Source organism: Oncorhynchus nerka, linkage group LG28 (genome assembly GCF_034236695.1).
Source record: "Oncorhynchus nerka isolate Pitt River linkage group LG28, Oner_Uvic_2.0, whole genome shotgun sequence".
Classification (NCBI taxonomy): Eukaryota; Metazoa; Chordata; class Actinopteri; order Salmoniformes; family Salmonidae; genus Oncorhynchus; species Oncorhynchus nerka.
This window is the reverse complement of record NC_088423.1, coordinates 22,850,861-22,863,199: the sequence shown is the minus strand read 5'-3', so window position 1 is coordinate 22,863,199 and position 12,339 is coordinate 22,850,861. Positions and strand designations below refer to the sequence as shown.

General features: G+C 43.0%; 1 protein-coding gene across 1 annotated transcript in view; it reads left to right on the top strand.

The window, feature by feature from the left end:
- The first annotated feature begins 5,555 nt into the window (after positions 1 to 5,555).
- LOC115112996 (Na(+)/H(+) exchange regulatory cofactor NHE-RF1-like) overlaps positions 5,556 to 12,339 on the top strand; it is a 37,371-nt gene continuing 30,587 nt past the window's right edge. The window contains exon 1 of the mRNA XM_029640154.2: positions 5,556 to 6,255. Coding sequence (XP_029496014.1) covers positions 5,821 to 6,255 — 435 coding nt within the window. The 5' untranslated portion in view covers positions 5,556 to 5,820. The remainder of the gene's footprint in view (positions 6,256 to 12,339) is intronic.

The window sequence follows — 12,339 nt, the reverse complement described above, 5'->3', positions numbered from 1 at the left end:
ATGATGCAGCACCCCCTTGGGCCAATCAGTGTAATTTTGTAAATTACAGATCTCTATGTCAGGACGTATTATTCACCTAAGTTTCATCAAAATCGAGCCAGTGGTGTCTGAGATATCGCGTGTGACTAATGTACGTACAGTTGATTACTATGACCCCCCCTCCCTTGGGCCCCATCTGTGTAATTTTGTAGATGATGGAATTTTATGGCAAGATGCATCATTCACCCAGTCTTCATCAAAACTGGGCCAGTGGTGTCTGAGATATTGTGTGGGTTAGCTAGACTTATATGCCTGACCATGTATGCCAAATTTCAGCACTCTAAGTCAAACAGATCAAGAGGTATAAACATGCCCTTTATAATGCCACCGTGAAGTCGATATGAATGTTCTTGCATATGTTGTCTTGACAGGGTTTGCAACATGTGTACCACAATTTGTTACAATACAAATAACCTTGACTGATTTACAGTGCCTTCGGAAAATATTCAGACCCCTTCACTTTTTCCACATTTTGTTATGTTACAGCCTTATTCTTAAATGGATTAAATAAAACAAATTCCTCAGCAATCTACACACAATACCACATAATGACAATGCAAAAGCAGGTTTTTAGAAATGTTTGCAAATGTATTAAAAATAAAAAACAGAAATACCTTATTTACATAAGTATTCAGACCCTTTGCTATGAGACTCAAAATTGAGTTCAGGTGCATCCTGTTTCCATTGATCATCATTGAGATGTTTCTACAACTTGATTGGAGTCCACCTGTGGTAAATTTAATTGATTGGACAGGATTTGGAGAGGCACACACCTGTCTATATAAGGTCCAACAGTTGACATTGCATGTCAGCGCAAAAACCAAGCCATGAAGTCGAAGGAATTGTCTGTAGAGCGCCGAGACAGGATTGTGTCAAGACACAGATCTCGGGAAAGGTACCAAATAATGTCTGCAAGCCCATAATCTACTTGACAAGTAATAGCTTAGGTGACAACTTTTGTTCATAGAGGAATTTAAAGGCAGCCCATTGGCTGTCTGATAAACTCAGTGACAGTGTTAGCCTCCCCATGATGTTCCGGTTTTGAGGGGAAATGGAAAGAGAGCCACTTTTTGAAGTTAACAAGGGTTTTCACTAATTACCTCAGCCACAAAGTCAAATTGGCAATATCAGAAAAATGTGCTTTTTGGTTTTAATTTTAAGGTTATGGTTAGGCATAAGTTTAGCAGTGTGGATAAGGTAGGGTTAGGTTTAAAATCATAGAAATAGAAATTAAAATTGTAGAACTAGGCGGGTTTATGCTAAAGCCACTTTCTATCATTCTAAATTTCATCAGTTTGGATGAAACTCTTCAACCTTCTCCTCCATCCACTTTGAAAAGAAGGTTGACGACATCCACTCCTCATTCACTCAACCTATTGAGTCTACTGGTCACACTCTCAAAACTACCCTACGCCTTGACCTCTCTCTCCCCTCTTTCTCCAGATGAAATCCTGCAATTAGTGAGGTCCAGCCGCCCGACAACCTGCCCACTCTACCCCATCACTACCTCCCTTCTCCAGACCATCTCTGAAGACCTCCCAAGCCCTCATCAACTCATCTCTGACCACTGGCTGAGTCCCCTCTGACTTCAAAATGGCCAGAGTCGCTCCCCTCCTCAAGAAACCGACAACTCTACAGACCAGTATCCCTTCTTTTCTTTCTAAAACACTTGAGCGTGCTGTCTCTGACCAACTCTCTAGCTATCTCTCTCAGAAAGATCTTCTTGACCCTAACCAGTCAGGCTTCAAGACGAGTCACTCAAGCGAGACGGTTCTTCTCTGTGTCATGGAGTCTCTCTGCACTGCCAAAGCTGACACTCTCCTCTGTTTTCATCCTCCTAGATCTATCTGCTGACTTTGACACTGTGAGCCATCAGATCCTCCTCTCCACCCTCTCAGGGCCGGGCATCTCAGGCTCTGCACACTTTGGATTGCATCCTACCTGGCAGGCCGCTCCAATCTGTGTCTGCATCGGGTACTGTTGACAACTCCACGGTGTCCCCCTCCTAGAGTGCAAAGAACCATGTCATGACCCTGTCGTTCTCTGCAAACATGAAAGCAATGACTCGCTCCTGTAGGTTCATGAGCCACAACATCCGTAGAGTACAACCCTACCTCACACAGGAAGCTGCTCAAGTCCTAATCCAGGCACTTGCCATCTCCTGTCTGGACTACTGCAACTCTCTGTTGGCTGGGCTCCCCGCTTGTGCCATCAAACCCCTGCAACTTATCCAGAATTTTGCAGCCCGCCTTGTCTTCAACCTTTACAAGTTCTCCCATGTCTCTCCGCTCCTCCGCACACTCCACTGGCTTCCATGGTACTTCCCTACAGAGCAGCAAGTGGAACGGCCCCTCCCTTTCTTCAGGCTATGCTCAAACCCTACACTCCAACCCGAGCACTCCGTTCTGCCACCTCTGGTCTCTTGGCGAGGGCCTACCTCGTCAAAGAGTATCTTAAATAATCCCACCTGCTAAATGATTAAAATGGAAATGGTTTACTTTGTGGCTGTGGTAACTAGTGACGATCGTTAACTAGGCCACACTCCATCTAAACTTCTCCACATTTACTGGATTGGTTGAACAGTGCAGAAGAGAACCTCCCCAGACTGTTTTAAAAAAAAATTCTCATCAAGACCAGTATGTAGGGAAGGGATCATCAACTAGATTCAGCCATGGGATTAATTTTTATTTTATTGTTCTTGAGCTCAAGGTCAGGGGGCTAGAACAAATAAGAATTTGTTCTTAACTGGCTTGCCTAGTTAAATAAAATAAATAAATTGCAAGTCATTTGAAGACCTCAAATTGACCATAAGAAGCCCAAACAGATATATTTGACTAAAACATCAAACCTTTCAAACCTTACTTACATTTGTATACGATTACATACAGTATATACTGAGTATACCAAACAGTAGGAACACCTTCCTAATATTGAGTTGAACCCCTCCCCTGCTTTTGTTCTCAGAACAGCCTCAATTTGTCAGGGCATGGACTCTACAAGTTGTCAAAAGCGTTCCACAGGGATGCTGGCCCATGTTGACTCCAATGCTTGCCACAGTTGTGGCACAGTGGTATAAGGCACTGTATCTCAGTGCAAGAGTTGTCACTACAGTCCCTGGTTTGAATCAAGGCTGTATCACATCTGGCCGTGATTGGGAGTCCCATAGGGCAGCACACATTTGGCCCAGCGTTGGCCGGGGTAAGCTGTCATTGTAAATAAGAATTTGTTCCTAACTGAATTGCCTAGTTAAATTTGGACCATTCTTTATACACATGAGAAATTGTTGAGTGTGAAAAACCCAGCAGCTTTGCAGTTCTTGACACAAACCAGAGTGCATGGCACTTACTATCATACCCCATTCAAAGGCACTCAAATATGTTGTCTTGCTCAATCACTCTCTGATTGTCACACATACACAATCCATGTCTCAAGGCTTAAAAATCCTTCTTTAACTTGTGTCCTCCCCTCAATAAGGGATCTTAGCTTTCACCTGGTCAGTATATGTCATGGAAAGAGCAGGTGCTCATAATTGTTTTTATACTCAGTGTGTGTCTCTATAATGCGATATCTTAACCGCCATCGATAAGAAACATTACTGTGCAGCCGTATTCATTGATCTGGCCAAGGCTTTCGACTCTGTCAATCACCACATCCTAATCGGCAGACTCGACAGCCTTGGTTCCTCAAATGATTGCCTCGCCTGGTTCACCAACTACTTATCTGATAGAGTTCAGTGTGTCAAATTGGAGGGTCTGCTGTCCGGACCTCTGGCAGTCTCTATGGGGGTGCCACAGGGTTCAATTCATGGACTGACTCTCTTCTCTGTATACATCAATGAGGTCGCTCTTGCTGCTGGTGAGTCTCTGATCCACCTCTACGCAGACGACACCATTCTGTATACTTCTGGCCCTTCTTTGGACACTGTGTTAACAACCCTCCAGGCAAGCTTCAATGCCATACAACTCTCCTTCCGTGGCCTCCAATTGCTCTTAAATACAATTAAAACTAAATGCATGCTCTTCAACCGATCTCTACCTGCACCTGCCCACCTGTCCAACATCACTACTCTGGACGGCTCTGACTTAGAATACGTGGACAACTACAAATACTTAGGTGTCTGGTTAGACTGTAAACTCTCCTTCCAGACCCATATCAAACATCTCCAATCCAAAGTTAAATCTAGAATTGGCTTCCTATTTCGCAACAAAGCATCCTTCACTCATGCTGCCAAACATACCCTTGTAAAACTGACCATCCTACCAATCCTCGGCTTTGGCGATGTCATTTACAAAATAGCCTCCAATACCCTACTCAACAAATTGGATGCACTCTATCACAGTGCAATCCGTTTTGTCACCAAAGCCCCATATACTACCCACCATTGCGACCTGTACGCTCTCGTTGGCTGGCCCTCGCTTCATACTCATCGCCAAACCCACTGGCTCCATGTCATCTACAAGACCCTGCTAGGTAAAGTCCCCCCTTATCTCAGCTCGCTGGTCACCATAGCATCTCCCACCTGTAGCACACGCTCCAGCAGGTATATCTCTCTAGTCACCCCCAAAACCAATTCTTTCTTTGGCCGCCTCTACTTCCAGTTCTCTGCTGCCAATGACTGGAACGAACTACAAAAATCTCTGAAACTGGAAACACTTATCTCCCTCACTAGCTTTAAGCACCAACTGTCAGAGCAGCTCACAGATTACTGCACCTGTACATAGCCCACCTATAATTTAGCTCAAACAACTACCTCTTTCCCTACTGTATTTAATTAATTAATTTTGCTCCTTTGCACCCCATTAGTTTTTTATTTCTACTTTGCACATTCTTCCATTGCAAATCTACCATTCCAGTGTTTTACTTGCTATATTGTATTTACTTTGCCACCATGGCCTTTTTTTGCCTTTACCTCCCTTATCTCACCTCATTTGCTCACATCGTATATAGACTTGTTTATACTGTATTATTGACTGTATGTTTGTTTTACTCCATGTGTAACTTTGTGTCGTTGTATGTGTCGAACTGCTTTGCTTTATCTTGGCCAGGTCGCAATTGTAAATGAGAACTTGTTCTCAACTTGCCTACCTGGTTAAATAAAGGTTAAATAAATAAATAAAATAAAAATAAAAATGCGTGAGAATACTATGGAACAGATTAAAAAAATTCAAATCAATCAGAGCTGATATGCTGATGTTTTTACAGTATTTTTACGTCCAACAATAAAAATAAAAATAAATAAGACATTTGTTTTGGCTCAGAAAACTGGGGGGGGCAAATAAAATTACTTGGGGCAAATTCTTTCATTACTATGCGTGGGAATACTTTGGAACATATTTTGCTAAATTAAATACATGTTTTGTTTTTGGCTCAGACAATTTGGGGAACCCTGGTTCTAGTTTCAGGCATTTATTTTTAAACTTACATTCGTATAAAACAGCGTTTTCCTAAAGGAGATTACTGATTGGTCTTGTCACCTGTCAGACCAGAACGTCACGCGTCACCGTCAACTTTAAAAACTTAGCCCAGTTGATTTGAACACACATGCAATACTTATTTTGTGGGTCTTGCAAGTGCAGTTCAAGCACAGTTACTTGATTTCAACGTTTCTGTGAGGACCTTACCCGAAGCACAAGTGAAAGGTTTCAGCTAACAGAAAGTAAATTGTCACAGTGACACGCCGTGCGAATTAGTCTGTCTAATTTATTTTCGCTTGTTTGTTGTCCACTTTTCATTTCTTTGTTGTGACTGTATCTGTGGGAATATTTGATCAGCGGCAACATTATGTCAAATCTCCGGCCTAGACTTTGTGTTTTAGGAAAGGGGTCGAATGGCTACGGCTTTCATCTGCACGGTGAGAAAGGGAAAACCGGACAGTTTATCCGACTCGTAGAACCAGACTCTCCCGCCGCCGCCGCCGGTCTCTTCGCCGGGGACCTACTGACGTTCGTTAACGGGGACAGCGTGGAGAGCGAGAGCCACCAGCAGGTCGTTGCCCGGATACGTGCCACAGTGGGCAGCCTCGAGCTGATCGTGGTAGACGCTAAAACGGCAGAGGTACTAAATAAGCACAGCTTAAAGTGTCGTAAAGAGTATGTCACGGAGGGGATCCCGTTACCAGGGGAAGCAGCGAAAAGCAACGGGACCTCGAGAGAGACGACCCCTATACCGGCAGAGAACGGAAACCTCTCCCTACAGAGGCTGAGTGTCAACACCAAGGTAAAATGGACTTCAAGAAAAGTAAAAAAAAAAGTAAAAAGAAATCTCCTTTAGGTTAATTTCGCAGAATTACATTTTATGTGGTTAATTTTCATAGGCCTTGTCATGGGATTGGATAGCTGACCAGGGGGCTACCACTTGCTGTCAACACATTGAACTGCAATAGAGATGTAGCCTACATCCTACCCTTGTAGTATGTAGGCTACATTGTGAACTATATTTTACCTACAGTGTTATGAATTAAGTGTGATTTCCACAGCACACATAACGTTACCCTTTCTAAGGTCCAACAGCTGCCTATATTTGACTTACTCTCATTTTACTTACTCTTACTCTCCACCCTGCACAGCCAGAGGAGGACTGGCCACCCCTCATAGCCTGGTTCCTCTCGCGGTTTCTTCCTAGGTTTTGGCCTTTCTAGGGAGTTTTTCTTAGCCACTGTGCTTCTACACCTGCATTGCTTGCTGTTTGGGGGTTTAGGCTGGGTTTCTGTACAGCACTTTAATATATCAGATAATGTAAGGGCTATATAAATAAATTAGATTTGATTGTGTGACAAGGACAGACACGGGTAGTGATGTATGCATATTTCTAATTTGATCTATTGAGAAAAGCTTTTATATTTAAAAAAAATCTCTTATCAGAAGGCTATACAGACAACAACTACATACCTGATATTTCCTAATCTGAGCTGGAGTGTTTGGTTAAAAGGCATGCTTGAAAGGTCTTGTGAAAATTGTCAGAGACCTCAGTGGAATGCCACTGAACAGTTCTGTCTACCTGTTGGGTAGTCATTGTGTTAAATGGGTTCCTATTCTCTTCTAAAGCCCATGTTCAGGTTTGGCTTGTCAGACCAGATCTAGAGCCATGGCCCTGATGTTCCAAGCACTCCTGATGTCATGTTCATGTCTTCTGTCGGGATTGTAACATGAGCTGTTTTATGAGCCTTCGGCTAAACTTGCAACACTTGAGATGCTAGTACAGTAGACCTATATCTGTTTTATGCAAATTATATTCCCTCTGGGTATGCTGTCTAAATCTAGGGTTTGTTGGTTCTGTTTTCTGTCACTAGAAGCTAGGCCATATTTGTAAGCTCCATATGTCGTGTTGAAGTTGGAAGTTTAAATACACTTAGGTTGGAGTCATTAACTAATTTTCCAACCACTCCACAAATGTATTGTTAACAATCTATAGTTTTGCAAGTCGGTTAGGATGCATGCAGTGGTGGGGGGGGACCCCCTTGTGGCCCCTTAAATGTGAGTTGTGTATTAATTTTTACATAACTACTTGTTGTTATTAGTCAGTGGCAATGATGATGATTATGAACATGGTCTTTTGCCTGCAATGCAGTGAAGAAATGATGACAACAATAACGTCTAATGTAACTGGCCCCTCTAACAGTACAACTGCCCCCCACCCCAGTTGAATTGGTCTAGAACCGCCACTGGATGCATGACACAAGTAATTTTTCCAACAATTGTTTACAGGCAGATTATTTCACTTATATTTCACTGTATCACAATTCCAGTGGGTCAGAAGTTTACATACACTAAGTTGGCTGTGCTTTTAAACAGCTTGGAAAATGTCAGAAAATGATGTCATGGCTTTAGAAGCTTCTGATAGACTAATTCACATCATTTGAGTCAATTGGAGGTGTAGCTTTGGATGTATTTCAAGGCCTACCTTCAAACTTAGTGCCTCTTTGCTTGACATCATGGGAAAATTAAAAGAAATCAGCCAAGACCTCAGAAACAAATGTTGGACCGCCGCAAGTCTGGTTCATCGTTGGGAGCAATTTCCAAACACCTGAAGGTACCACATTCCTCTGCACAAACAATAGTACGCAAGTATAAACACCATGGGACCACTCAGCCATCATACCGCTCAGGAAGGAGACGTGTTCTGTCTCCTAGAGATTAATGTGCTTTGGTGTGAAAAGTGCAAATAAATCCCAGAACAACAGCAAAGGACCTTGTGAAGATGCTGGAGGAAACGGGTACAAAAGTATCTATATCCACAGTAAAACGAGTCCTATGTCGACACAACCTGAAAGGCCACTCACAGCAAGGAAGAAGCCACTGCTCCAAAACCGCCATTAAAAAAGCCAGACTACAGTTTGCAACTGCACATGGGGACAAAGATGGTACTTTTTGGAGAAATGTCCTCTGGTCTGATGAAACTACAATAGAACTGTTTGGCCATAATGACCAATGTTATGTTTGGAGGAAAAAGGGGCAGGCTTGCAAGCCGAAGACCACTATCCCATCCGTGAAGCACGGGGGTGGCAGCATCATGTTGTGTGGGTGCTTTGCTGCTGGAGGGACTGGTGCACTTCACAAAATAGATGGCATCATGAGGAGAGGAATTTGATGTGGATATATTGAAGCAACAGCTCAAGACATCAGTCAGCAAGTTAAAAGCTTGGTCGCAAATGGGTCTTCCAAATGGACAATGACCCCAAGCATACTTCCAAAGTTGTGGCAAAAGGGCTTAAGGACCACAAAGTCAAGTTATTGGAGTGGCCATCACAAAGCCTTGACTTCAATCTCAAAGAAAATGTGTGGTCTGAACTGAAAAAGCGTGTGTGAGCAAGGAGGCCTACAAACCTGACTCAGTAACACCAGCTCTGTCAGGAGGAATGGGCCAAAATTTACCCAACTTATTGTGGAAGGCTACCCGACACGTTTGACCCAAGTTAAACTATTTAAAGGCAATGCTACCAAATACTGAGTGTATGTAAACTTCTGACCCACTGGGAATGTGATGAAAGAAATAAAAGCTGAAATCATTCTCTACTATTATTCTGACATTTCACATTCTTAAAATAAAGTGGTGATCCTAACTGACCTAAGACAGGGAATTTTTACTAGGATTAAATGTCAGGAATTGTGAAACTGAGTTTTAAATGTTTTTAGCTAAGGTGTATATAAACTTCTGACTTCAACTGTATGTTTGTATTGTGTAGACTGTAGAGCATCAACAGACCGATATGCTTACAGGGCTGTTCTGTTAGAGAGAACTGAACCGACCACATAACCATCATGTCCCTTAACAGTCCATAGAGTTAGAGACAACACCTGTCTGCTTACTGTCCCAATAAGCAGTGTGATCAGCACAACATAGACACTATGAATATGGCTCTTATTTCCTGAGTCGGAATGCTCATTTAGGATCAGCCCCCCCCCCCCCCAGTCCATGTCAACTTATTCAATTTAATCTAAAAGGCAACATTGATCACAGATCAGCACTAGTACTTTGAGCACAAAATGGCTACCAATCCATCTTTAACGATCATATCAATGTGTAAGCCAGAAAGCTCCTTGTTTTCCCAAGCTCGTCGGAATATCAGGAATTCCTTATTAATCAGGAAACTTTTATCTCTGAGAAAGTGACAGCTGAGCTCTAACATACTGACTCCTCCCTGGCTCCATCCCTCAACCTCTCCACCCCTCTGTACCTCACCAGCCTCATACAGTGGGTTATGAAATGCTTTTTATATATGGTAATTAATCTGTGTGTGCAGAGGTCAGTCACATAGGCAGAACTTGTACAACGTATTTGTGTAGCCGTGTTAGGCAGTGCAAGGTCAACCTTCCTGATTTATAGTTATTGTGCAACAGCGGCACAAATGGGAAATGAAGAAATCAGATGACTCTTGGGCTTGCCTCGATGTGTAGCTAGTGTTTCCCCTGAATCATAGTTTGCATCCCAAATGGCACACTATTCATGTACTGTAGGGATTAATGTGCCATTTGGGACGAACACAAAAGGTATTGTAAATAGTGGGTCCCACAAGGGCCTTGAGTTTTTCTTTACCACATGACCTGAACTGAACAAATTCTGGCTTCTGTAAATAGGAGGGTTTCATGGTCTGTTCATCCTGATCTGTCAGATTCCGTCTCTGATGTGTTCCGACCATAGAGATGTATAGAGATCTCTACTTGGAAATAACCTGTTTTTGCATGGACATTGCCATTGAGGGCTTCCACAATTTTTTTAAAAGTAGTCAACTGGGTGGAGATTCCTATGGGTTGGAGCGAACAGCCAATAATCAAAGCATTGTCTTCAAATTGGTTTGTCTAGTTTGTAAATGGCTTTAAGCTATATTACATTTTAGTCATTTAGCAGATGCTCTTATTCAAAGGGACTTAGTTAATGCATTCATTTTAAGTTAGCTAACTAGGCGTATGGTGCAAGTCACTACTTCACAGGAGAGGGAAACAGTTTATTTTTGATCAAAATGTATTTTTTGGCAGGAATGCCTTCTGGAACATGTGAATGTTCATGTGCCTTAATAACAAACTTGTATGGCATTTGTAGCTAGCTACATGTCTAAGCAAGTAACAATTTTACTGTACCGTTTACACCTGTATCCTGTGCATGTGACGACTAAACTTTAAAAAATTTGATCTAGTGTGTGTTTACCAGAGACGGTATTGTGAAGAACAACATGCACCAAAGTCAAATTAGGATATAACGTTAGGCCAATGAGACGGTGGCCAAGTTCTAAAATTCTCTGGTTGAATGCCCTGCTTTTTAATTTGTCACACTCCCAACAGTAAGCTATTTTCTGTAATTAACTTGTAATTAATGATCTTGTTGTGTTTATTTCCCTGTAATAATGAATACAAATTAGCTGAAGTTAAGACGTTGTCCGCTATGATATGGGCTTTATTTGAACTGGCTAGCCAGCTAACTTAACATTAGCTAGCTAACAAGCTAGAAACAAACCAGGACATTGTTTAGAAAGTTGCTTTTAGTTGCCTGGTTTGCTAGATTGACATACTAAATTCACTTTTAAATAGATGGGTTAATTTGTGTTAAAATACAGTTATGCTGTTTTGGACCACCAGCCTGCTGATGTCATGCAGCCTGTCGTTTTTGTGTTTTATACTTTTTCATAACGACAAGTTTGATGTTGGACGGCAATAGAATGTTCATGTCGATTTTAGAAGTCGTATCAACCAGCCTTTAATTGTTTAGTACACTACCGTACTCACTCTGTTTAGCACATGGCCTCATGTTAGTCCTTAAAGAGATGGGTGGGGCTAAGGCTTAAGAGGGTTTGAATGATGCTGAATGGGTATATATTTTTTTGGGGGGGTGTGTGTTCTATGTTATTATTTAGGATACTCTTTGAAGAGGTAGGGTTTCTGGAAGATTGGTAGGGACCTGTCCTAGCTTCTAGGGAAAACTGACCTCAGTTCCACCATTGAGGTGCCAGGAGGGGTGGGAGGGCCAGGAGATCAGAGGTGACAGACCGGCGTACTCCAATTGGGGTGTAGGGTTTGAGCATAGCCTGAAGGTATGGAGGGGCAGTTCCTCTTGCTGCTCCGTAGGCAAGTACCATGGTCTTGTTGTGGATGCGAGCTTCAACTGGAAGCCAGTGGAGTGTGTGTGGAAGAGAGCGATGACATGGTAGAACTTGAAGGTTTTACCAGGCGGGCTGCAGCATTCTGGAGAAGTGCCATTTAACCCTGGCAACAAGTGGGCAGCCCAGCCAACAGTGAATTGCTGTAGTTCAGACGAGAGATGACAAGTGCCTGGATTAGGACCTGCGCCGCTTCATGTGTGAGGTAGGGTCGTACTTTACGGCTGTTGTAGTACATGAACCTGCAGGAGGGAGTCACTGATTTGATGTTAGCAGAGAACGTTAGGGTGTTGTCCCGGGCCATGCCCTGGACAACACCCACGGTGAACACTGTGGAGTTGTCAACCATGATGGGCAGGCCTTCCCCGGGAAGGGAAGCAGCTTCATCTTGTTGAGCTTGAGGTGGTGGACCAACATCTGCCAGGAGATATGTGTGTGTGGCCACCTGGGTATCTGAAGGAGGAAAGTAGTGTCATCCGCATAGCAACGATGGCAGAGACCATGTGAGGATATGAGTGACTTAATGTATAGATCGAAGAAGAGGGCCTAGAGCTGAGGTCTGGGGGACACCAGTAGTGAGTTTGTGGTGCAGACACCGAGCCTTTCCTTGTCACCTGGTATGAGCGGTCTGTCAGGTAGGATGCATTCCAAGAGTGTGCAGAGCTTGAGACACCCAGCCCTGGGGAGGGAGAGCTCTCAAGTGTTTTGTAAAG